The sequence below is a fragment of the Mesocricetus auratus genome, unplaced genomic scaffold (genome assembly GCF_017639785.1).
Source record: "Mesocricetus auratus isolate SY011 unplaced genomic scaffold, BCM_Maur_2.0 Super-Scaffold_100013, whole genome shotgun sequence".
NCBI classification, from domain to species: domain Eukaryota; kingdom Metazoa; phylum Chordata; class Mammalia; order Rodentia; family Cricetidae; genus Mesocricetus; species Mesocricetus auratus.
Genome location: NW_024429196.1, coordinates 25,023 through 51,830, shown reverse-complemented (window position 1 = coordinate 51,830; position 26,808 = coordinate 25,023). Strand labels below are relative to the sequence as shown.

At 39.9% G+C, this 26,808-nt stretch overlaps 1 protein-coding gene across 1 annotated transcript in view; it reads left to right on the top strand.

The window, feature by feature from the left end:
- LOC121143721 (outer dynein arm-docking complex subunit 2-like) overlaps positions 1-23,469 on the top strand; it is a gene marked incomplete at its 3' end in the record, with an annotated part of 35,418 nt that extends 11,949 nt beyond the window's left edge. The window contains exons 3-4 of the mRNA XM_040756188.1: positions 21,253-21,441; positions 23,248-23,469. Of these exons, the coding sequence (XP_040612122.1) occupies positions 21,253-21,441; positions 23,248-23,469 (411 nt within the window). The remainder of the gene's footprint in view (positions 1-21,252; positions 21,442-23,247) is intronic.
- Positions 23,470-26,808: the final 3,339 nt, after the last annotated feature.

Below are 26,808 nucleotides of genomic sequence, written 5' to 3'. Positions count from 1 at the left end.
TCTAGTTTATGATAGCCAAATCTGCATGCGTTATATAGGAAACAGCTATGTTTATTTCCGAATAAACCATACAGAAGCCAGGTACAGAATCAGGAAGGAAACTCAATGTTTTCCTGGAGCGTGTGCATGAGGTCATTTGCTCTCACAGCTTTCTTAAACCTGATTCTCCCACTTGTTTAGAAGATTCTGTCTGGCTTTGGATATTGATCTTGGAGGGAAAACATCTCCAGTCTTTTCAATTCCACTCACATAAGGAGTGACTCCACTCCAAGAGCCAATGAGAGACTGTTGAGTTTGCTCCCCTAAGGAGAAGTTAATTTCTGTAAGGCTAGAAGACATGCTTGGGCAATTTTAGTCAGGAATGCTGAGCCCCAAGTGTCAAAGGAGCCAGCTTCCTGACCGCAGGTGTGACAGAACACAGCTGACCAAACAGGACAGGAATGTGACATCACTCTGTTTAACTTCAGATGCCCAATGAGCCATGGCCACTCAGGGGGCCAGGGAGGGCCTGAAGAAGGCCTGTGGAGGGTTTCATTTCCTATTGAGTCCACCTCTTTACATAAACACAGCTAGGAGCTTCGACATGGCCAAGCTTAGCCCACAGAATGCACAGCTATCAAGAATTGGCCTCATTAAAAAACGGCCAAGCCTCTGTTGTGTAGCTTTATGCTTGTGATGTCCCACATGTCTGGGGCTCTGAATGCGTTTTAGCTTAGAAAATACTTCTAAGCATGTTCCTTTTCTGACCCGCCGCTTCTAAAATCCTTCTCTCTCTCTCTCTCTCTCTCTCTCTCTCTCTCTCTCTCTCTCTCTCTCTCTCTCTCTCTCTCTCTCTCTCTCGTGTGTGTGTGTGTGTGTGTATAACAGATTTTCAGGTGGGGACATGATAGCAAATAATAAGTATGGGTGTTAAAAATCCTGTCATCCAACATTAATATGCAGTCTGAGTTAAACATTTGAAAAGGCCATCTTGAGAGCATGGCTGTAATTGGACGTTTCTCTTCCACCCACCAGTACCCAAATAACCACTCAGAGGCTTAATATTAATCATAAAATGTTGCACCAATGGCTCAGGCTTTTAGTGAGTAGCTCTTACAACTTAAATTAACCCATTTCTACTAATCTGTGTATCACCACAAGGCCCATGGCTTATTGCCTCACATCTTGCTTCTCTGGAGGATGGGCTTGGGAGTCTATCAAGGAGAGGAATTGTCACAACAAAAAGTCAAGTCTGGCCAGTGTTGGTGGTGCACCCCTTTAATCCCAGTACATGGAAGGCAGAGGCAGGCAGATCTCTGTGAGTTCAAGGCCAGCCTGGTCTATAGAGCAAGTTCCAGGACAAACTCCAAAATAATACAGAGGAAACCCTGTGTCGAAAAACCAAAAAAAAAAAAAAAAAGTCAAGTCTACACAAATAACCAATTCCTGATGGGTACTGTATATACAAATATATGCAAAGTAGTGTGCCCACCATTTCAAACTCACAAAACCATTACCCTGTAATTATGAAAGCATACTTGGTGGTTTTTTAATTAAATTAACCATTATATCTATAACATTGATCTTATTGTCCTGCCCAACCCAGTCCCAAATGACCAAGATTTCACATGGTGTTTGTCGCTATCAGAAACTATGTATGTCAAGATGCTCTGTCACAGACATCTGACAAGTGCCCAGGTCCCCTGTGCTTTACTTGACCTCAGCAGTGGGATGACTGCTGAGTCTTGTCCCCTTGGCCATTGTTCTCGTTCTATTTTCATTCATTTCCCTCCTTGGGTGCCTTAGATTCTATGACATATCATTGCATTGACTCCATTCTGCATACCTCCACTCCATTTACCTTCTTACTGTCCATTGCCCATGCCTGGAAAAATCTCAGTCCTGGAGACACTCCTCCATGTTGCATGTAGCTAGAGAGAATCATGCAATCACACTCAGGACCATCAGTCTGAAATGGATCACTGTGACTAGAGTGTGATGAATAATCTCAAGTGAGCTTACTCCTGCTGCTCCCTGGGCATCTCCAGTCTCTCAGAAGTCTGACCTTCCTATCCCTGATAGAGGATCCTGTTACAAAATTTATATGGAGTGTGTTGCCCATGATTGGGGCTACCCTTATTTTAGTATCTGTGAACTTACTCTACCCTTCCATCATTTCTGATAAGAAAACACTCTCATCTTTGTTTCCTTTTGCTCCCCTATGTGTTTCCTCTCCAAATTTGTATGAAGAGAGTAGTATTATTAACATTATTCTACTGTTCTGGACCTTGAACTCAGATCTTATGTATATTAGGTGTGTGATTTACTTCTGAGCCACATCTCCAGCCTCTAGGTCATTATTTATTTATTTATTTATTTATTTATTTATCTATTTATTTGATGATTACTTAGCTATTTTTAGCTATGGTACATGTGTGGTGTGTGGGTATAGTGTATGCATGTGGGCGTTTGTGTATATAGGCTCACAAGATGGTATGAATGCATTTGAACTTAGATGTCTTTATTTATTGCCCACAAAATGATGGCGTCTCTCACAGAACTTGCAGCTCACTAGGATGGCAGGGTAGAAAAAGCTCAGTATTTGCTTGTCTGTGTCCCCAATGCAAGCATGTGAGGCATATGTGGGTGCTGGGGTTTCAAACCAGGTTCTCATACTTGCATAGCAAGCACTGCTACTACGGAGTCGTCTCTCTGGGTCCCCTTTATCTCTTAAAATGCTCCTCTCCATTCTTTTCTCTCTTTTTAGATTTGAATTCCATGTGCCTCTTCAAACATCTGTGGGACTTGAAAAAAAACATGTACTGGCTATTCTATATATTTTAAAACATCAGTGTATTTTGAAAAGTAGAGGGAACATTCTTCCACTAGGCAGTATAAGTGAGGGGTTAATCAGTTTGATGTGGGGGGAAAGGTAATCTTAATTTTTCCCCTTTTCAAGATTGTTTAGGTTTGTTCAGCTTCCCATAAGATTGCATATAATTTTTTTTTAGTTTTTTACAAGACAGGGTTTCTCTGTATTGTTTTGGAGGCTTTCGGTCCAGCCTGGCCTCGAACTCACAGAGATCCGCCTGCCTGTGCCTCCCGAGTGCTAGGATTAAAGGCATGCGCCACCACCGCCCGGCAATATTGCATATAAATTTTAAGATATACTTATCTATCTCAAAAACAATTATCTTAGACTCCTCTATTGAAAACTCTCTATTTAGTTCTGCAGCCCACTTTTTAATTGGGTCCTTGGATGTTTTGGAGACTTGCTTCTTGAGTTCTTTGTAAATTTTGGAGATCAACCCTCTGTCAGATGTGGTATTAGTGAATATTTTTTGCCATTCTGTGGGCTGCCTTTTTGTCTTGCTGACTGTGTCCTTTGCCTTACAGAAGCTTCTCAGTTTCAGTAGGTCCCATTTATTAATTGTTGATCTCACTGGCTGTGCTACTGGTGTTATGTTCAGGAAGCTGTCTCCTGTACCAATTCGTTCAATGGCTGAGAGGCACTTGAGAAAGTGCTCAACATCCTTAGCCATCTGGGAAATGCAAATCAGAACAACTCTGAGATACCATCTCACTCCTGTCAGAATGGCTAAAATCAAAAACACCAATGACAATTTATGCTGGAGAGGATGTGGTGAAAGGGGGACACTCCTCCATTGCTGGTGGGAGTGCCAACTGGTTCAGCCACTTTGGAAATCAGTATGGAGATTCCTCAGAAAAATGGGAATAAACCTACCACAAGACCCAGCAACTCCACTCTTAGGCATATATCCAAAAGATGCCCATTCATACAACAAAGATGTCTGTTCCACTATGTTCATAGCAGCTTTATTTGTAATAGCCAGAACTTGGAAGCAACCTAGATGTCCCTCACCCGAAGAGTCGATAGAGAAAATGTGGTACATCTACACAATGGAGTACTATTCAGCAGAAAAAAGTAATGGAATCATGAGATTCGCAGGCAAATGGATGACACTAGAAGAAACCATCTTCAGTGAGGTAACCCAGTCACAAAAAGAGAAACATGGCATGTACTCTCTCATATATGGATTTTAGACATAGATCTGGGAAATGCCAGCCTACAATCCTATGGCCAGAGAGTCTGGGAAACAGAAACTTCATTTAGTGGCTGATCGAAGAAGAGGCAGACTCCCTTGGTTAAGTACTGATCTGAACTCAAGAAAGCCAGTAACAGAGAGGGAGGACTGATGATCAAAGGGATTAAGACTGGGCTGGTTTAACCCCCAGAAACAGCTGACCAGACAAAGGTTAACTCTTGAATCCCAGGCATCAGCCTGGGAATCCAGCATGGGACTGATCAAGACCCCCTGAATCTGGGTGTCAGTGAGGAGGCCTAGGGAATCTATTGAGCCTTGGGCAGCAGATCAGTACCCATCCCAAGTATACACACGGACTTTGGACTCCCATAGAACAATGTGAGGTGCACTCTCACCCTGAACTCTTGGGGAAGGGTCTAGGCCCTGCCCTATATGAAATGACAGACTATGGACACCCCCATGGAGGGCCTCACCCTCCCTGGGGGAATGAGGGGATAACGGGGGGGGGGTTGGGGGGAGGGCACGGGAGGAGGGGAGGGAAAGGGAGAGGGACCTGGAACTGACTTGTAAAGCAACCTTGTTTCTTATTTAAATTTAAACTGGAAATTAAAATAAAATAAAACAATTATCTTAATTTTGTGTATATCCATGATATGGGCACGTTATGTATGCACATGCATGTTCATGGCAAGGCATGGCTGTTTCCTATGCTTGGCTGGCTAGCCCACAAGCTTCTGTGGCTTCTCCTGATTTTGCCTCCCATCTCACCTCATGGTCACTGAGATTACAGATGTGTGTTACCACACCCAGATATATATGATGTCTTAGTCACTCTTCTATTGCTGTAAACACATACCATGAGCAAGGCACCTCTTATAAAAGAAAACATTTGGCCAGAGGCTCTCTTACAGTTTCAGAGGTTTAGTATATCATCATCATGGCAGGGAGCACGGCAGCATGAGACAGGAGCTTGTGTCCTAGCTGAGAGCTACATCCTGATCCACAGGCAGAGAGAAACCTCAAAGCCCTTCCCCATTGACATACTTCCTTCAACAAGGCCACACCTCCTAATCCTTTTAATTCTTTCAAATAGTGCCACTCTCTGGTAACTAAGAATTCAAATATATGAGCCTATGGGGACCATTTTTATTCAAACCATCACACATGGGTTCTGAGGAGTTGACCTCAGGTCCTTACTATTGTGTGGCAAGCACTGTACCCACTGCCCAGGCAGTGTATTAGGATTTTGATGGGATTATACTGAGTCTGTAGATCACTTTACGTATAATTGACATGTTAACGTTGTCTTCTAGGCCATAAACACGGGACTTACTTGCTTTCCTCTACTAAGTTTTATTCTTTTTGATATTGTCATAAACAGAAATGTTTTCCTGATTTTCAAGTGAGATGGTTGACTGCTCCTGTTAATGAATTCTCCTGCTGCATGGAATGGCGGCTAACTGCTGTAATGCTTCTTTGCCCTGTCACTTGGCTCAGTCAGTTGTAGGTCCTAGCAGCTCTTCATTGGTCCTCAGCTCTGTGGGTGAGATCTTATCTCCTTCCCTCTAATCTGTGTACTTTAGATTTGCTTTCTTACCTCATTGTTATGAGTATGTCCTCATTGTTATGAGTTGGATGGAACTGAGGAAAGCGGGTATCCTGATGAAAGTGGGTATCCGTTTCTTGTTCCTGACCTCAGGGGAAGTTTCTCATCATTGACAAATGTGAACTGCAGGGTTCTTCCTAGAGGGCTTTTCTTAATTTGGGATTGTTTCTTCTCCATCTAGTCTACCTAGACTTTGGCTCTGTTAGTCATGTTAGAGCATTGACTTTGACAGATGCTTTTATTTTTGTTTTGGGCATCAGTTGCGAGGGTGATATGTGCATACTGTATTTGTGTTTGTTGATAGATTCCAAATATTCATTCTCCTTTGTTTAACCATCCTGTTGATCTAGGAATAAATCTCGCTTTGTTGTGGTGTACCACTTTTTACACACTCTTCAATTTTGTGTGTTAGAACTTCATTGCCAATTTTTACATCTGTATTCATAAGAGATGTTGGCCTGTTGGATGGGATTGTTTGTATTTTAGAATTTTGGCTCTGCTACTAGAGTGCTAACCTTATACAGTGATCTTGGTGATATTCCTTCCCTCTTAATCCTTTGAAAGAATTTAAGAAGAGTTGATCTTAATTCTTTAAACATCTTACATAGCTCACCCACAAAGCCATATGGCTTTGTACCCTTTTCATTTGGAAACTTTTAAAACGCTTTTCCAGTCTCATCAGTCATTATTTATTCCATCTTTTGTCAAGGTAAGTCTCTATAGGTTGTGTCTTCCTGGGAATCTGTCCATTTTGAATAGGTATGCTATGTTCTATTTGTTGGCATGTAATTGCTCATAATAGTCTCAGGTTATCCTTTTCATTTCTATAAAATTGTCTCAATATCCCTTCATTCATTACTGATTTTACTCATCAATCTAACTCATGATTTTTCTTAGTAAAACTCATGGATTTTAATTTATTAATCTTTTTAATAGCTTGCTCTTGATTTTGTTGTTCTCTTTCTATTTTCCTTCTGATGTCTTCTTTATTAGTTACAAATGCATCGTTAATTTCTACATAATTATGAATTTTCCAGTTTGTTTCAGCAGTAGATATCTTCATTTATTCCACATTATTTAAAAAGATCCTTAATATGAATTCAAGCTTTAAACATTTTAAAGACTTGCTCAGTATCCTAATGTGTCCTATTTGGAGAACATGTATTGTGTATCCTGCTTCTGTGTGCAATGTTTGTTGTACCACTGACACAGATTCAAGTCCTGTTTCTTTTTTGTGGTCATTTTGGTTCTACCCGTGATTAAAAGTGCAATGTTGACATACTCTGCTGTTGCTATCTGGAGGTGGCTTTTTCTCTCTTCAGGTTAGTCAATATTTGCTTCCTAGATGGCAGACTTCTGGTATTTGCTGAATACTGAATACAAGCTTCTCTTAATTACATCTTAGTAAACTGATTCTTCAGCCTGTCAAAAATGTATTTATTCTTATGTGTATTGCTGTTTTACCTCCATGTATGTCTGCATACTACATGCTTACCTGGTGCATATGGAGATCAGAAGAGGGTATCCTTGGAACTGCAGTTACAGATGCTTGTAAACCACCATGTGGGTGCTGGAAATCAAACCTGGGTCCTCTGGAAAACAATCTCTTCAGCCCCATATTCTTTTTGTCTTTCACAACAATTTTGGCTTGGTCTATTAATGAATCTACCCTTCTTTCTCTTGTTTACTGTTTTCGTAACTATCTTTTTCTAGCCTTTTGTTTTCAGCTTGTGCATGCTCTTACATCTCAAATGGCTGTCTTGTGTGCAGAATATTGCAGGAGTGTGACTTATTTTGTTATTCCATTTTGGCATTCTTTATTGGGAGTTAATTCTATTTAATGTCAGTACTGACAGGGAAACACCTATTTTTGTTATTTTGTTGCTTTTTTTCTCTGTGTTTTATAGCTTTTCAACTCTTATTTCCTAATTACTTCTGTCCTTTGTGATTAGTAGACTATTCAGAATGACATATTTTGATGATTTTCTCATTTCTCTTGTACATATTTTATATTTTGTAGTCACCATGGAAATTGCATATACTATTTTAAAGCTGTGACAACTTATGTTAACTTGATAGTATCTTAATTTCTATGATATGTAACTGTAATTTGTCTTCTCACAAAATTTATGTCACTGGTGTTACAAATATCCAGGAGTGCATGTTGACAATAATATTTTCTGCATTAGTTTTCAAATCTTGTAAAATATAGAAGTAATACAAAAAATGCTAAAAGAATTGTAATTATAATTTTCTTCTCTTGTCTTTTACTGCAGATCTTGATATTTTCATGTGTCTAGAATCTTACATATGTAGTCTCTCTTATATGGCAGGTCTACTGGTAATTGCCTTTGTTTTTGTAATATTAAATTTTGGCATTCTTTTAGAACTATTTACCATTTATAGAATTTTTGGCTGACAGATTTACCCTTTATTATGTTAAATGTATCACCCCTGTCATTTTACTGGAGGCTTCTGTAGAGACATTCATATTGAGGTCACTTGTATATGACTCACTGATTTTCTTTCCCTTGCCTTTGAGTATTATATATCTTGTTGATGCTTCTTTGACTTTGATGTTTGTATATTTTACCTCATATTTGGAATATTTCAGCCAAGAATTCTTCTGTAGTGTAACTTTCTTGCATTCATTATTTTTTTCTTTGGCACATGTTTTTTCAAGCCAAATCAGGATCTCAGGTGGCAGAAATCACAGAGTCAAAATGGGAGGAACACAGAAATCACAGTAACCATGTTTCTCAGGCATCCCAGGGCAAGGTATCACAGGCAAATGGAAATGACAAAACGTGCGTGCCCACAAGAAGCTGGAGTAGTACTCTTGGAAGTTCAGACATTATAAATCAAAGTGTGTCTATACTTTCTGATTCTTCCACTCAGTCTGTTAAGCTTATGTTACACTCCTCTGGTGAATTTTTCCATTCAGACATCATATTTTCGGTTCAGAATTTCTGTTTGGTTCCTTTCATATGAAGAACTTTTATTTCCTTGCTGACATTTTCTAAAAGTTTTCCTCTAGTAATTTTTCCTTTAGGCATACTTAAGTTTGAAAACCTTGACCTAGTAAGTCTGATGCATTTGTTTCTTTAGAATTGCTTTCTAGATATTTATTCTGTAGTTTTGGCTGGCTTTTGCCTTCCTGCTTCTTTGTATATTGTCATATGTTTGTTTAAAATTGAATATTTGCAAAACAGGAACCCCTAAAAGTATTTATAGACTGGACTGGATAATATGTAATACATTACCAACTAGTAGAAAACTGGGATTTCCCAGAGAGAAAGTGTCAAGCTTCTTGGGTCTTCTATGGGAATACATTTGATCCAAACCTCTGTACATATATTTATCACATATAATTAACTGTTTTTAAATGTCTCAATTTCCTGAAGAGCCTCATTCCAACTTCTTCTTGTAGTCATGCATGTTTTATTGTCTCCATTTGCCTATATAGTATTACCATGAGATATCTGTGAAACCCAGGTCTCAGCAAATTTCCATGCACCCTGTATCTTCTCTGTAGCCCCTTCCTCCTGAGATTCTGGCTTGGCCACAGTGCTCTGTTTGAGCTCTGAATCAAATGAGGGAGAAATCCCTTAGACAGCCTACAGCCAGAGTGTTGAAAACTATTTTCATGCTGCCCCTTGCAGCTTCCTAGGAATTGGACTGTGGTCTCCTGATGGTATGTGCTATGCCAGGGAAGGGGTAGAGCAAGGGGGGGTACGATATTTTGAAAGAAGCTTTCTATTGGTTTGTCAATTGCTTGTTTGCTGTAGATTTCTGAACTAGTTCCCGGATCTCCGACAGACTTGTTTAACCACTCTATACACGTGTTTACTGTTTTATGTGAGAATGTGAGCCTGTATCTTCCTCACCTACCATCTTGATGGTTTGTCCATGTTTCCTGGGCCCTGAATATTAATGATGTTTCCAAGGGAGAGTTCATTGTGTTCTGCATCTTTCAAGATTCTTTGTCTTGCCACAGTTGGCCTATGATATGTTTAAATTTAGATCTCCTTGAATCTATCTTACGTGACATTTGTTGATTTACTTGGATGCATAGATGAAAGGTTTTAACATAACTTAGATATGCTTGAGAATTATATTTCAAACATTCCATCTGCCCCTTTCTTTCTAGAACTGTCACATGTAAATACTGATGCACTTGATAGTATCCCAGGTCTCTGAAATTCTGTCCAATCCTCTTCGTTCCTTTCCTCTGGCTCTTTAAACCTAACTTGGTCTGCTTATTGAGTGCTTCTTCTTGTTGCTCAGTTGAGCCTTCCCTTTTTCTTTCAGTTACTAAATTTTCACCTAAACTAAATGAGTTCAGCTATTAAAAACTGATAGTTTTTTAATTCTCCCTTAAAATTTAAATCTTTTTATTGATATTCTTTCCTTCCTTAAATAATTGCCAAACTTTAATTGTTTGAGTAAGATTTTCTTTAGAAATATTGACAATAGTTGATTTAAGATCTTTCTATAGTAGTTCTCACATTTTACAGGCTTCCTTAGAGTCAGATTCTCCTAACTGCTGTTTTCCTTGGGGTACACTCTCTACTTTCTTTAGATCAGTGGGTCATGACCCTTTTGGGATCACATATCAGATATTTACATTACATTTCATAACAGTAGCAAAATTACAGCAATGAAGTAGCAATGAAATATTATGGTTGGAGGTCCTCACAGCATGAGGGTTGCATTAAAGGGTTGCAGCATTAGGGAGTTTGAGAACCACTGCTCTAGACGTCTCATAATTTTGACTTAAAATACTTTAAATAATATGATTTGAAGACTCTGAAAATCAAATTCGTCTCTTTTCAGAGATTTTTGTCCTTTCTACCTGTATGTGTGTGTGAGTATATGTGCAAGTGTGTGTGTGAGTGTGTGTGTGTGTGTGTCTCATTTCTGTCTGTATTACAAGTTACTAGTTCTGTGATAGTGTGTGGTCCCTCAGGTGTCTGGTTGGCCTATATATGATACACTAATTCATTGATTTATTTGCAGAGCTCTTTCTCAGTGGCCTTGCACATTTGTGTCTCACACCCTTTGACCACAGCCACTGTGGCACACTATGTCACACACTCAACATTATATTTCACTTCTGCCTGCATAGAGCCTCAGGATGAACTGAGAGGAAAATGGAGGTATATTTTCCTCTTTCTGGGATGGTGCTGGAACCTTGCTAAGCCATTTATGAATGTTCCATATCTAAAGCCTTCCTAGTATTTTCTCCAGGTTCTTGTTTGCTTCTGTGGATTTTGCCAGCTTCCTTCCAGATCCAAATCATCCTGCATCTCTTAGAATAGAGCTCAAGGCCTCTTCTGTCCCTCTGTGGTTGCTAGGCTGCATGTTTCCCTTAACAACATGCTTAAAAGGATGCTGAAGGTCCAGTGCAGGAGCTGGGAGCAGGACAATTTAGAATGCTTCAAAAATCAACTATTCTTGCTGAAAGTTCTTGAGTAAGGGCTCCTTGTTACAAGTCTTCCTTTAAGTTTGAGAAAATTGTTTTTGGAAAAAAATCATGATTTTTCTAATTTTTATTATTTTTTGTGTTAACATAGAAACTAGTGTTCATTATGTTTTCATTGGCCAGCTTTTGTTCATCTTTTCCTGGTGATCTTGCTGTGGGCTCCCACATTCAGAGGACCTTATGGTCGTGTTCCAGGTGTGTGTCTTATGTATTTGTTCTTCAAATCAACAGAGGCAATTGAGTTCATCATTTTGACACTGGTGTGTTGCAACATTGGAAGCAGTAACAGTAACTCTGATAATTATCCAGAGAGATGATGCATTATCCTCAGAACATATTAAAGTAACTTTCATAGATTTAAAAATAATTTATCTCTATCAGTGAGATTGAGAGTTGAACACTTGAGTTTTTAAATCACTCCAGATGATTTTATGCAACACTGGGACTGCGGAATTGTTAGTTTTGAATCTCACAATATAAAACATAGTATCAGATAATCCTGAGATTTTTGATTCACCAAGGATTATATGAATAAAAATGGTCTCAATTGTGTAAGCTTACATGAAATTATTGCCTAATAATACTTAGAGGTGTGTGTTTGTCAGTTTCTCTTCAGGTTTTAAACCAGCTCTAAATATGTGGTAAAATGCATGTTGCCATTTGCGTTGTTGCTTTGAACACTTTATAAGAGTAAATAAATACAATTAAGTTAGTTTCAAGTTTTTTATTAGCTATTTTGATCATGCAAGCTACTGGTAACAAACATACTCTAAAAATAACACTGAAATAACTTAACACCTATAGCCATATATCAAATACCTTGTTGTATTCGATTCTTCTTTCTCTTTTCACATACACACGCCCTTTAGCAACCTTCAACTTCACAGTTAAAGACATTACAGTTTAGAGAGGAGAAGTAGCTTGCTCAGTGTCATATGGTTAGTGATAATGGACCTAAAAGGTATCCCAAATGGTCAATCCAGTACATATAAACATTAGGATGACCTGTAAATCTTATGTTGTCAGCTCCCATGCCCATACATTGTGATCAAATTGGCTTTGGATACAACTTGGGTATCTTGGTCTATTTCTGCTGCTGAACTTTACCTGACAGAAATCAAAACAATAAATATTTGCTTCCTGTGGTTCGGGGCAGTCAAGGTCAAGGCACTGACACCATGTCTGGTAAGGATCACTCTCTGTTTCTGAGATAGCACATGTGGCAACATGCCGAAGGGCAAGGAGCCTTTCTAACAGGACTGAATCCCACTCTTTGGAGCCCTCCCCTCATGAAATAATCATCCCTAAATGTGCTCTCACCACTGTCACATGGGAGATCAAGTTCAGATGCTTGTTAGAACCCAAATCATAACATTGGGCTGAGGAAATTTTAACAATTCCCAGAGTGATGCTAATATGCCATAAAGCGTGAGAATCATTGTTTTGTTTTGTTAAAAAAAAAAAAAGAAACGGCAACTTTATTGTTGCCTCTCCAAGGAATTTGCTAAAATAAGAATCATTGAATACATTGCTTACATTAACAGGTTCAGACACCTCCCTTAGTTTTTCTGAGTTCCAAACAAAAATAAATTCACCAAGGTGAACTCTACATCTAAACACTTGTATCAATTTTGTGGAAACTATTCAACTTAATTAATACTATAAAGGGTGTTTAAAATCCCTTCAGTGCAAGATAAGGGTGTTGTGAATATGTGGTGATTTATGAAAGGCAAGGAGGGATTTCAGCTGACTTCAAAATGAAACACAAACACAGCAACCTGACTGCTGGAATTGCTCATTCAGTTACTCAATCCACAGCAGAAGTCCCGCATCTAGATCGCAGAAGATAAGAGTCCCAGCATACTCTTCTGGCTGGGCCACATCTGGGAATCCATGTACAACTCTGGGTATGTTTTAAGAGGAACTTTGATGATTGGGAAAGGAGACCTATGAAAACAATTTAATATGGAAATTGGTTAAAGACACACGAATCCAAGGGAGATGGGAGAGCTGGCTTCAAACATTGGGGAAGCATCCACACGGATGAAGGTTTGATATAATCGATGCATCTTACACATGTCATGTGTTTAATAGACTCTTTTGTAGCAAGTGCGTATGTGGACCACACACTTGTAAAAAGTGTGACACAAGAGGCAAAGCTTGGACAACTCTGTAAAGTGAGGGTTCCCTTTTGGGGGTTCTGTATCTCATGGGAACAATTCTTTCTTCTGTGATTATCATTTGTAGTGTCTGTCCTTAGCCTGGTTCATGCAGCTCTGTTTAGAAGCATGTGAACTTAAACAGGAATTCACTTCTTTCTAAATCTGTGTTATGAAATATGTGTGTTTGTTTGAAGTTTTAAATATACAGTAACATTAAAATATACACAAATGTGCATATATAAGCTATATGCAAATATATGTACACTAAGTTTATAAATCACATCTATTTTAAGATGTGTGTTTGTTTAGCACCTTTCCAATACATCACTGGTGGAGAATGTTGTGTCATTAACTCTGAAAGCGTCTGGTATACAACAGCACCTCACAGTTTAGACCTCCTCATTAATGACATATTCACCCAAAGGAATGTCAGCACAGAACACCGCAAAGTGGGAAAAGAAATAAACAACACTACTTTCTGTAATGTTTAAGCAGATTGTCCTGAATTAGGTTAAGGAGTTAGGGGATGATTATAGCTATTAATTTATATTATTTTTCTTGAGAGCCAATTAGATTAAAACTCCCTTTACAGTAAATCTGGATTATAAAGCTTGCCTCATTTCTTCTCCTGAATCTAATTTCCATTGCCTTCAGTTCACGAGGAAAAGGGTGGTAGATAACACTCTGGTTTTCTGAAAACCTGTGTTTGAAAGTGTAAGGAAATTTGAATTTAAAAGTCATTCTTTTAGGCTGGGAGATTTGTTAACCACTGGGATAGAACAAGGGTCTTATTGTGACAGCCCTCTACAAATAATGCTCTGTTCTCCAGTTCACATGGGTTCTATGGAGTTCTTTTAAAAGGTTTAAGTCACCGACTACACTTTTAGGGTGGGATGTGCCTGCTGAGTTTTGGATTCTCTGGCATGCTATTCAAATGCGAATGGAGGGTTTTTGAAAGTTTTATTTGCAATGTGCTTTTTAAAGATCATTTTCAAATATGATGCTACACACCCTACAACTTCTTTACATAGCTCGTCTGATTCAAAATTTTTGTCTTAAGTCATATTCTCCTGGCCTTGTGTGTGCTTTAAAGTCATATTACAAGTATATCACGTCTGCAGAAACTACCTGCTCCTTTTGCTGGAGGTGAGAGACAGATTCTCATACCCATGCATGAAGCACTCTACGGAAGTCCACAGCTTTCTGCTCTATGCATTCACCAGTAAATAAGAGCTTAAGATTTTCCTACTGGCTAAATTCTAACAAAATGTCATACTTTTGCTATCTTTACATTTTCATCTCATTTGTGGATTCTGTTTGATCTTGTTTAATCTGGACTTGACACCTTTCCTACTTCTTCAGCAGCTAACAGCACCCTGAGGGGGTTTCCCTTCTGTCTTCCACTGGCTGCTTTTGTTTGGTCACAGAACTCCACATCCTTTAGAGTTATGAGTCCCCTACGCTGTGAGGGGCCTTTCTGCATGTCTTAAGCCAGAGTCAAAGTGATAAATACAGTCTTGAGTGCTTAGGGTCTTGCCCAGTGTAGACTGAAAACATACTAGGCTAGGATTTTGCATCTAAGTAGATTTGTTACTGCCTATTCCTCTTGACTTTTGAACCCCATCTATGCTGTGAAGCTCTAATCTCCACTTAGGCTATTTTGTCAGAATCAAAGGAAATGCGTGTGCATGGAAATCCTTTGTAAACTGCAAACAATTAGGCAGTCATTGTTTTTTATTACCCTTAGTACTAAGGGTTTTCCTATTACAGATGAGTGTCTGAGTTGTGCAGAACAGGACTGCGCCGTGGTGAAACTGGCGTGGAGCAGTTCCTAGGATATGTGAGAAGGTGGAAAATGCCGTGGCCTTGCCCAGCCCTTCAGCATTAGTGCAAGACAGCTTTGGCAGAGTAACTGTCTTTTCCACCCTCAAATATACTGTCTCCCCTTCCAGAGAGACTCCATGAAGCAGATGTCACATGTTTAAAAATCTTTAAATCTGAAAAGAGAGGAAAGAAGTCTCACCTGCATTACAAATAATCAACTCTTCAGGAGCCAGGGGAACTCAAGGCTGGCATTTTTATTGTCCTGGGGTCTGCAAACTGCCTAAGACCTGGGAGGACCAGGACGTGGGTCTCAGCTGAGACTTTGGCTCCCTGTGTCTCATACCATCCACCTTAGGAAGTTCTTGGATCAGAGACAGATGTGATCATTTCGACATTTTTGCCAATACAGCCCCAGCACCTCAGCTGATGCAGAACTGGGAAGCTGGTAGTTCTGGGAGGCTGGCTTCAGAGGAACAAGACTGAGTCCCAGTTGGACTCCTTAACCTGAACTTACCAATTTAAATTCCAGCCTAGAGACCTCACATTCTTTCTTTTTGGTGTTGTGACTATGGATATCTATGTACCTATCAATCATCTAGCTACCTGTTTAGTTATTACTCTTGGCAGCACTTGTGATTGAACTTTGACCCTTTGAACATGCTAGACAAGAGCTCTGCCACTGGGCCTCATCTCCAGTTCGGTGCTGAAGTATTTGGAAGTTGTACTTCACTCGATCTTTAAAAGAAAATCCACCAAACATTTATTGAATGTGATAGACAGAGCCATATTTCCCAAGGAAGACAGCAAAGATGAACGGGTCCTCTGTTCCCTTTTCTCTTTGTTTTTTTTTTTTTATTGTTCCAAAAACAGGGTCTCACTATATGACTCAGGGTGGCCTCATACTTAGGCTCCTTCTCCTTTGCTTCCCAAATGCTAGGATTAGACATGTTTTACCCTACTTACCTGGGTATCTCTGGTCTTAGGTAGAGATGTGTAAGAAAAATCACTGCAACATAATGAGCACAAGGCTGCAAACACTTCTGCTGCAAATGTCAAATCGTGTGTGGGATTTGTTTTAGGGTTATCAGACTCAACAGCTCCACATCAGCATGAGGACCAGAGTCCTTCCCTCTTTTTATTCTACCTTTCTTGGTGTGGTCAGTTATGATAACACCTTTAGTAAGCAGTAGGAAAAAACTTTCCAAGAGACTCAACTGACATCATCTCATAGCTCACTGGTGATGTTTGGACCCTTAAACAAATAGTGGGCAAGTGTCTTGATCATCCATGACAGGCTTAGACCAGTCTAGAGTCACCCTCAGATTATAGAAGCTCCTTTCCCAGTGCTGTGTGGGTAGCTAGGGGAAATGCTTTTGAATGGTGTGTGTGTGTGTGTGTGTGTGTGTGTGTGTGTGTGTGTGTGTTCTGTGATGGAAAAGAGATATAATCCTGCATGAAGGTGCCTCAAAACAATAAAATCAGAACCCCTATCCAATTCATAAATCCAACTCTGGACTTACATTTATATCTAGAGGAAATATAGTCAGGATACCAAACACATGCCTGTATATGCCATTTATTACAGTAGCATTCATATCACCTAAGATATGACACTTATATGAGTGTTTATTAACAGATGGATGGGTGGTATCTATACACAATGGAATATTATTTAGTCATAAAGAGGAATGAAGCTTGGCATTTGCACCAGAATGAGTGAAACTGGAAGACATTATATCAAGAAGTAAGCCATGAACAGTAATATCAAATATTGTCTTATATACAGATGCTAGAAAATGTTAACCCGAATATAGAAAAATCAAGTCAGATTGGTTTTGAAGAGTTGTATGTGTGTGAATAAAGACAGCCTGGGCTTGATGGGTTTTTACTATATGCATGTGTTATTACATCACTCTTACGTGTTAGTGTGCACAGTTAACATGCCTACCAGTGCATAAAACTATAATGTAAAACTAATCCAGTCCATTTGTCAATGTCTACCTAGTCTTTCTTTACATTTGACATGTGTTCTCATAGTGGACTTCTCCCAAGACCACCAAGAGGCTTTACATTTATGGCATTTTATGTTTTGTAAAGTGGCTTGATTATTAGAACCCATTTGATTGTCTCAACTGTGTTATCTCCTTTCCTCTATCAACAGTCTAATAATAATACTTCTACTGCTGACCGGGATTTTTCTTTTTCTACTTAAGTCCATCATCTAGACAAAGATGTGTCTTTTATGTGTAGCTCATTCTGGGTAAGTTGTCTCAAGTATTTTATTTCAATGTACTCTTGGGTTTTACTTACTTCAGGAGGGAATTCTCTCAATTTATACTTTAAGTTCCTTTTCTACTGCTTTGCTCTTCTTCTCTGGGACTCTTTGTGTATGTGCTGTTATCTCTGTGCATTCTTGGGTTATTTTGTAGTTACATCTTCTACTTAGAGAACAAAGTCTTTATTCCTTTTTGTTTTCCTACTGGGTCAGTCTGGTTTCCAAAATGAGTCTTTCTTTCCTTCCTAATTTTAGATATTTCATTTCTATTTAAAACTAGTTTTGTTTGATAATCACAGGATATAAGAACTGTTATGAATCTAATTTTCTTTTATGATTTTTATGATTTTCATTCAGTTCCTTTAATATGACTAGGGTCTAGAATATAGCTCAGTGATAAAGTGCATATCTAGCATGCACAAGCTCCTGTGTTCTATCCCCAATGTTGTCAGAATATTACTAATAACAGTAAGTAAAATAACAATGTTACATTGCACTTACAGATTGTAAGTCTGGCTTCTGTGTATGCTTATTGTCTGCAAACACATAATTTTTTCCTCATTCCATCTGACTTTGTTATTCTTAACTCTTAATGAAAATGATTTCAGTTTTTTTCCTATAGATCATTTTTTTCATTTATATGTACATGTAGTATGAATGCATGGGTATATGTATGCATGTGTGTGTGAGGCCTGAAGTTGATGTCATGTGTCTTTCTCAGTTGTCCTACAATGTGCGTATGGAAGAAGAATTTCACATGGAACTTACACTAATTCTACTGTCTGCTGGTCTAGTTAGTAAGCTTGCTCTGGGATCATGTGAGTCTGCCCTCACAATGCTAGGATTATAGACTGAGGTCTCCCGCCTTTTATGTGGTCTGGGGACACAGCATCATATACTCAATATTTGCAAGCTAAGTGAGCCATTGAGCCATCTCCCAACCTTATGTTGCTCATTTTTAAGAGAAGTGAGATTTGCTAGTTTTTTCTTTTGTTTTGTTTTTTGAGAGAACAATGGAACAGAATGGTGTTGCATATTTGGTTGTTATTGAATTTTTAAATATAATTTCCAGGTTTGATAACATCTTAGTGCTCAAACTTTTAAGAGAGTGACAATGTAGACCAAAGTTGTAAATATGGTTTCTTTTGTATTATAATAAAACTTTTATTGTAGAATTTATGAAAGTGGAACAACTCAAAAATGATTTTATGGGCACATTAGACTCATGTTCCAGCTATCAGAAAGGATGCTTACATTTGGCATTGAGTTCTAGGCTGCCATATTGATCCCATCTGTTCCCATAGCAATGGGAGAAGGCTGCATTGCCTGCTGACTCTCGCTTGCCCCTTGTGCTTGGGTAGATCTGACTTTCTGTACCGGCTTCACCTTCTACTAGGAGATTAGTTGGTTTATTATGCAACTGGGCTCATTTAGAGGTCCCTGAGACCTTCACATCCCGCGGAGTCCTGGGAGCAAGAAGGCAGTTCTGCTCAACCAACTTAGTAGCCAGTGTTGGTTCAAACTTCAGAAGTCTGGCTCCAAGTAGTTTATTTTAGGCATATTTACACACAGCACAATTTGATGAAGATTACTGTGGTGATTATCAACTCAAACCAATGAGCACAACAGAGCAGACATAAGTCTCTCTGAGGAACAAAGTAAGCTAAATACAGGTCAGATGTTACTATGTTGAAACTTTGTAAAGTCTGTAAAGGTAGGTTCTAGAAACTGAGAAAAAGAAATGTATGATAAAGGTGTGAGGAAGAATTGGGTGCTGGAAAATCTCCTGCCACTCGGACAGTGCAAAGGTCACCAGACCAGAAAGCACATCCTCTCCAGTCTTCTGCATTTTGTATTCCTTCCTTTGAAGGTACAACCCTGTGTGCTAAACATTCCAGGTTCTCCTAGTGTGTGTTTAGGAGCACAAAGGCACCTATGCCCCCTACAGGCTTGCAATGGGAAAGACCATGATTTGAACAAGCACTAACTGCTAGACACTGGCAAGGCTAGTGAATAATGAATGATCTGCCCACCTAGAAGATAAAGTTCAAGATAAAAGAGAAACAAGGAAGCCATTCACTACCTGTAGTGGTCTGTGCTTTGGATGATGTGTTTTAGGAGCCTCTTACCTCAGTTTTCAGCAGAAGCCAGTGGAATAGTGCTTGTGTCAGATATTAGAAGTGATCAGGTCGAAGCTATAGATGAAGAACAGGCTGCAAAGAATGTCTTAGTAACTGAGTTTTGGAGCTTGAATTTTCTCCCACATCAGGTGCACCATGGAAGAACTTAGGAGGTGTGGGAATGTGGAAATCAAATTGATGATTGATAAAGCTCACGTGGCATCTTGCCTTTGCTTGGGATATAATCTAGTTTATAAGGTTCAACATCTGTAAACGAGTTTTAAATTTTTAAATCAGTTTGAAAGATCCAAACTTGAAATAATCAATAATCATACCTACTGTGCAGGATCGTGGTAAGGCTTAGTCAGGCTAGCACATTTACATACAGTTCAGGCAGTGTCTCCTAAAGATGTTATATCCCGCTATTTATATCAGTCCCTAGCATGTCTCCGCCCTACCCACCTGTCCGGTGGTGTGCTATTCACTGTATTTCCCTTACCTTTCCTATTGCCCCCTTGTGGAGGCAGGGTCCTGCAGTCCAGGCTTTCATCAGATTCACAGTCCTCCTGCCTCAGTCCCAGGCTATCATTACAGGCTTGAACCACTATGTCTGCCCGGAATCATGTCTTTTCTCAGTGCACATTTGGTTTCCCCACCAGATGTGCCCAACACAATGGCACACAGTGTGTGTATCAACATGCTCATTCATGATTGTTGATAGAAGCCTTTTTGTAATCCCAGCTCACTCTTGAGGCCTTTTCGCGGCCATTCTTGGAGACGTGCAGAAAGGTAAAGAGTCCAGATCTTTGGCTGTGTGCTGTTGGCTGAAGCTGAACAGGTCACACAGGCCACTCAGCATTTTTGTTTCAGCTCATACTGGAAATGTGGGGCCATTTGGGAGTCCACGTGGAGCCACATTTTTCATATTTTTGTGCTTTGTGTTCATTATTTCACTGCTAAATGGTCCCCAGGCATTGCGCTGAAGAATTGCCTATGGTTCTTAAGCACAAGAAGGCTTTGATGTACTTTTCAGAGTAAATATGTGTTTGACAAGCTTCTATACATGAGTTATAGTGCTGTTGGTCATGGTGTTAATGTTAATGAGTTGAAAATATACATGTACATACCAGCATGATGACTCAGCTGGTAAAGGCACTGCAACGAAGTCTCACCCCTAAGTCAGATCCTCTGGAAATAAAGAGAGAACCGAATCCTGCAAGCTGTCCTCTGACTACTAGTGTGCTGTGGCAAGCATACCCCCAAATGAATGAATGAATGAATGAATGAATGAATAAATAAATGTGATTGCTTAATATATAAAATAACGAGTGCTCAAACTGAAACATAACAATAATATTATATATTGATCAGTTGGCAAAAATATTGTCCCCAGAGCTGGTCAGAACCTAACTCTGTGTTTCCTCCAAAGAGCAGTGGTACACTATTGCCTACTTCAATGCTTGTAGTAACTATATAACTGCCTGCAGATATTAAAAACCAACTGTATTTTGCTACCTTCTCAGGAGCTCCTATGGTAAATATTCAAACCAATCTGTGTATACCTGTTGGGAACATATTCAATATTACATACATAAACATACTATATATACATAGAATTTGAAAATACAGAAATATACTAAATGTTTCTTTTATCTTAAAATATACCTAATAGCCTTATTATTATTTCTACCTTTTGTAAACTAGCCTAAGAGAAGGTGTTTCTCTTTTACTCAGGATGCTGGAGAAATGGTTCGTTCCTTCGTTGGTGGTTTAGAACTTGTTGTCAATTTATTGAAGTCAGATAATGAAGAAGTCCTGGCAAGTGTCTGTGCCGCTATCACCAACATAGCAAAAGACCAAGAAAACTTAGCTGTTATTACAGACCATGGAGTTGTTCCTCTGCTGTCCAAACTTGCCAACACAGTAAGTAATGCCTTGTTTTCATGGGGTATCTCAAATCACAATAGACAAAAAAGCAAGGAACGTGAACTCCAGAGATCTGAATTGAAGTTTCATGTCCATTGCTTGTGAAGTGTAAGATTGTCTTCAACTCTTAAGTTTCCCTAAGACTGATGGACACAAAGGTATATTTTACAAACAGAATATTGATATGCAAGGTCTTTGTTAAATAAAGGCTTTTTATTATTTGTTGTTGGCAAGCAAAGCTGTGGCAAATGTAAGTGCTATTATGTGTTAGCTGTCATCTTCCTTGCCACTGTCATTAGAAGTTGAATTGTTCCTTTCCTAGCTTAGAAGCCTGGACAGTGACAGTTCTGAGCTGGACGACATTAGCAGTACTATACTGTTTATTTAAAACTGTGACAACTAGAGCAGGGCCTTCAGACGATGACTTCACCATGCCCAGAGGTATCTGGGCAGAGCTGTAATAACAGTTGGCAGCAGCAGGACAAAACAGAAATGCAAACACTGTAGGACACCAGCATTTCTAAGAGGATCTGTCAGACTCAGAGGGTAACAAGCTCTCTGCGTCAAGAGAACAGGACAATGGAAAACCACATCACATTCAGTTATGCTGTTCCTATAGGAGGTAATTCTAAGCCAAAAGTCTGGTTTGCGTAAGGAAAATAGAGAAAGGGCAGCAGACAGTCCAGTGGATGCCACTGTATGTGCTTTTCCGTCTTCTCCCATTAAGAAATTAAGGTGAGATTTGAGGTCTCTACAGGTAAAAGCAGTTGCCACTCAAGTATGAAAAGTAGATTTCAGAGCTGCAGCACCCACATACATGTCAAGTGTATATGTTGGCCTGCCTGTGATTCCAGAGCATAGGAAGCAGAGATGAGGGATCACATGGCAAAGTGGCTAGCTAGAATAGCTGAATAAGCAAGACCTGGGTTCAAAAGACCCCACCTCAATTTATAGAGTTGAAAGTGATCAAAGACAACCACCCATAGTCAACCTCTGGCCTCCAGGGACACCTGTATCCCATTCACACAGGTGTACCTATGTAAATGCAAACATGCATGTGTGCCACACACATACACATAGGTTGAAAAAGTAGAGTTAATCCACTTGTCCCAATCAAATGAATTAGTTCTTGAAGAATATCCAATATTCTAGAAATATTTTATTAATAAGTAACAATAACTTATAAGGTTTTTTACATTGTATGAGTGTGTGTGCGTGCATATGCGCGTGCGTGTGCGTGTGTGTGTGTGTGTGTGCATACGCACATGCATGCACACAGCATGATGCGTGCATGGAGGTCATACAACAATTTTCCCCATGAGGGTCCAGGATGGAACTCAAGTCATCAGTCTCAGTGGCAAGACCATTTACCTACTGGTCATCTCATTGGCCCCTATTTGGCCCCTATTTGTTAGGTTTTGGGCAATCATGCTTCCTGGAACAAATGACCGATGTTGGAGATCTGTCTCATCTGTGATAGCACGGTTTACATTCAGCTCATAGAAGTAATTCCAGGCCCTGTAAACCTACCATTTAAGGGGCAGAGGCAGGTAGATCTCTGAGTTAGAGACCAGTCTGGTCTACAGAGTGAGTTCAAGGTCATTCAGTGCTACATCATGAATACACTTTACCAAAAACAAGAATATTTTTAAAAAAGAAAATACAAATTCTAGCTCCTTCAAGATATTTCCTAAATAGCCCCTGAGCGCTTCTGCTGACTCCCTGGCATCTCAGTAGGCAATAGGCATGAGCCCAGCCTCCCAGAATCACTGTGGTGAACACTCGTTTCTTCCCCTTGTGCAGAATAACGACAAGCTGAGGCGCCACCTGGCCGAAGCTATCTCCCGCTGCTGTATGTGGGGAAGAAATAGAGTGGCCTTTGGTGAGCACAAAGCAGTGGCTCCATTAGTGCGTTACCTAAAATCGAATGACACCAACGTGCATCGAGCTACAGCTCAGGCCTTGTACCAGCTCTCAGAAGATGCTGATAACTGCATCACCATACATGAGAATGGCGCTGTGAAGGTATGCTGTTGGAAGTCTGTGCTCTAGTGCAAGCCAGCACATGTAGACGGGGGAGGTGGGCTTAGTGGGGGTAGCACTTGCTGTGAGCTGCTCAGGCACGAAGACTTGAGTGTGGATTCCAGGAACCCATGTAAAGGCCAGGTGTGGAACTTTGGGGAGTTGGAGGGTACAGACAGGTGGATCCTGGCTGCTCAAGGAAGAGCCAGTCTAGCCAAAATTTTGACTTTTGGCCTCCATGAAATGTTAACATCTGATCTCACACACACACAAAGAAAAGAGCATGCCCATACATTTGTCACCTCCATATACAACTTTTCACTAAAAGGGATGCTTGGGTACACAAAACTGTTTGTTAGGTCGCAGCTGCATCTGAGTCCTGCTTGTCATGGTTTGTATTAAAGGTGGATAGAGATGGGATTTTCTTAATCAGAGCCTGTGTGGGGTCTAAGTAAAAGAATCATTACTGAATTTGAATCAGATTGAACAATGTATAGCCCATGAACACTGATTAGCCTTCATGATTCTCTGTGATACTATTTTTGCTAGCACACAAATGATAAATGACAGATGCATCCATTGCCTTCGATGAACAGCACGAGAAGTAACTGGAACAATTCTAGACGAAGGCTCAGCAGCTTTGACATCCTAACAAAGGATTAGTCCAAAGATTGTTTACTTTTGATTCTGCATCTGATTTTATACACTTTTAGCTAACATATGTTTATGAGAGACTTCTCACACAGACATGAAGTGTACCTATATTTTTGAACCACCTAGAACATTTTGATGGTGACCAATACAAAATCACATGTGACATATGTCTAAACCCAGCACTTGAGAGGAAGCTAAGGCAGGAGGATCATAATTTTGGAGTCTTCCTGGGCTAAGCAGTGAGACTCTGTCTCAAAGACCAGAACAACTACCCTCCAAAAAGCAAATAATAAAACACAGAAACATCCCTGACCTATATCAGGAAAAACCAACAAAATATTCTTTTTTTAATTTTTTTTTATTATTATTATTATTTTATTTTCCATTTTAAATTTAGATAAGAAACAAGGTTGCTTCACAAGTCAGTTTGAGGTCCCTCTCCCTTTCCCTCCCCTCCTCCCGTGCCCTCCCCCCATCCCCCCCCGTTATCCCCTCATTCCCCCAGGGAGGGTGAGGCCCTCCATGGGGGTGTCCATAGTCTGTCATTTCATATAGGGCAGGGCCTAGACCCTTCCCCAAGAGTTCAGGGTGAGAGTGCACCTCACATTGTTCTATGGGAGTCCAGAGTCCATGTGTATACTTGGGATGGGTACTGATCTGCTGTCCAAGGCTCAATAGATTCCCTAGGCCTCCTCACTGACACCCAGATTCAGGAGGTCTTGATCAGTCCCATGCTGGATTCCCAGGCTGATGCCTGGGATTCAAGAGTTAACCTTTGTCTGGTCAGCTGTTTCTGGGGGTTAAACCAGCCCAGTCTTAATCCCTTTGATCATCAGTCCTCCCTCTCTGATACTGGCTTTCTTGAGTTCAGCTCAGTACTTAACCAGCCACTAAATGAAGTTTCTGTTTCCCAGACTCTCTGGCCATAGGATTGTAGGCTGGCACTCCCCAGATCTATGTCTAAAATCCATATATGAGAGAGTACATGCCATGTTTCTCTTTTTGTGACTGGGTTACCTCACTCAGGATGGTTTCTTCTAGTGTCATCCATTTGCCTGCGAATCTCATAATTCCATTATTTTTTTCTGCTGAATAGTACTCCATCCAACAAAATATTCTTTTTGTAACTTGCCCCTTGTGTAATATAATTTTGTTTGCTGCATTAGTTCTGAGCCTCTGTCAACCAGATGAATTTACATTTGAAATGTAAACCCAAAGATGATATTTTAGACAAGAGTGAGAAATCTCCACTTAGTTGTCTCTAGTCAAATCTAGATATGTCGGTACAAGACTTCTCATGAAGAATAATGCTTTCAAAATACTAACTGGTAATTTTCAGTCAAATATTTTAATTTATCCTTCAAGCTTCCCACAGTTTAAAATGAGATGATAATGTTTCTGACATTAAACCCAACTTATATTTAAATGTGCCAATCTTTCCATTATAAATATGTTTTATGGCACATAAGTTAGATGTATGTGCTTCTTCAAGCAAAAAATTAAAAATTTGGCATAAAAAGTAACTTTGGAACTAACTTGTTTTTAAAGTAGATTGCAACAAGAAAATCAGCATGCTAACTTCGAGTTGCTGCAGGGTGACATAAGTGCTGTCCCTTTTATATGATAGCTTTCACACTTTGAAAGAAGAGATGCCTGATTTTAAGTCATGTGTTCTGTGACTAAACAAAGCCTGCACTGCCTGTGATGTTTTAAGTCTGCAGGGTTTAAAAGCTAAGGCTATAAAAGTAAGCAGCCTCGTCAGATGTCTGGGTTATAACTCAAAAAGTTTTCAGGTTTTGTAAAGTGTATGTGTTGTGGCCTATTGACATAATGGCACGCACAGATTCAACTCTCAAAGATTTCTTCCAACTCAAGACAATAGATCAGGACAGTCGGTGATCTGATGGTTTAAGCATGTGTCCTGACCCTGTGTTCAGTCACCCATGCACTGCAGGTGTGTTAGCAACAGAAGACAGAAAGTGATGAAGGCGAGACATGAAAGAGACAGTGAAGACCTGTGCTGGGCTCTGTGGGCTTGGAGCCTTTCCTGAGGGACTCTTAGGGACCTTTCTAGAAGGCTCATATTTTGCACTCCTAACTACCACCTGTCATTTTTACCAAAGGGTAACTGAAGAGAACAGGGTTGGGGGAGGAAAATAAGTTCATCTTAAATAGTAGCAGAGAGTCTGAAGAGATGGCTTGGTTGGTTATCCAATCCACAGCATCCATGTAAGCTGGATGTGCTGGTACAAGTCTATAGCCCCAGTGCTGGGGAGACAGAAATGAGCAGATCCCAGGCTAGCTAGCCTAGTCAAATCGGTGAGCTCTAGGTTCAGGGAGAGACCCTGTTTCAGAAACCAAGGTGGAGAGCAACAAGAAAACACCTGACATTGATCCTTGGTCACTATGTGCTCACACATGCACATGACCCCAGACTTACATGTGTACACATCCATAAAAACTTATATGTACACCACAAACACAGTTTAAACACACAAATAAATATTTACATGAGGTGATAGAAGGCTGACCTTACCGTGGGAGGTATCAACACAGATGTAGCCTATGCAACTAAGTAGGTTTCTCTTCTTTCCCACCTGGCCCAGGGTACCAGACCTCATGGGACCTCAGGAGAAGTATGTAGTCCTCCTTCTGCTTGCCTTAAAGCCCATAGGTGTGGTTCCATGG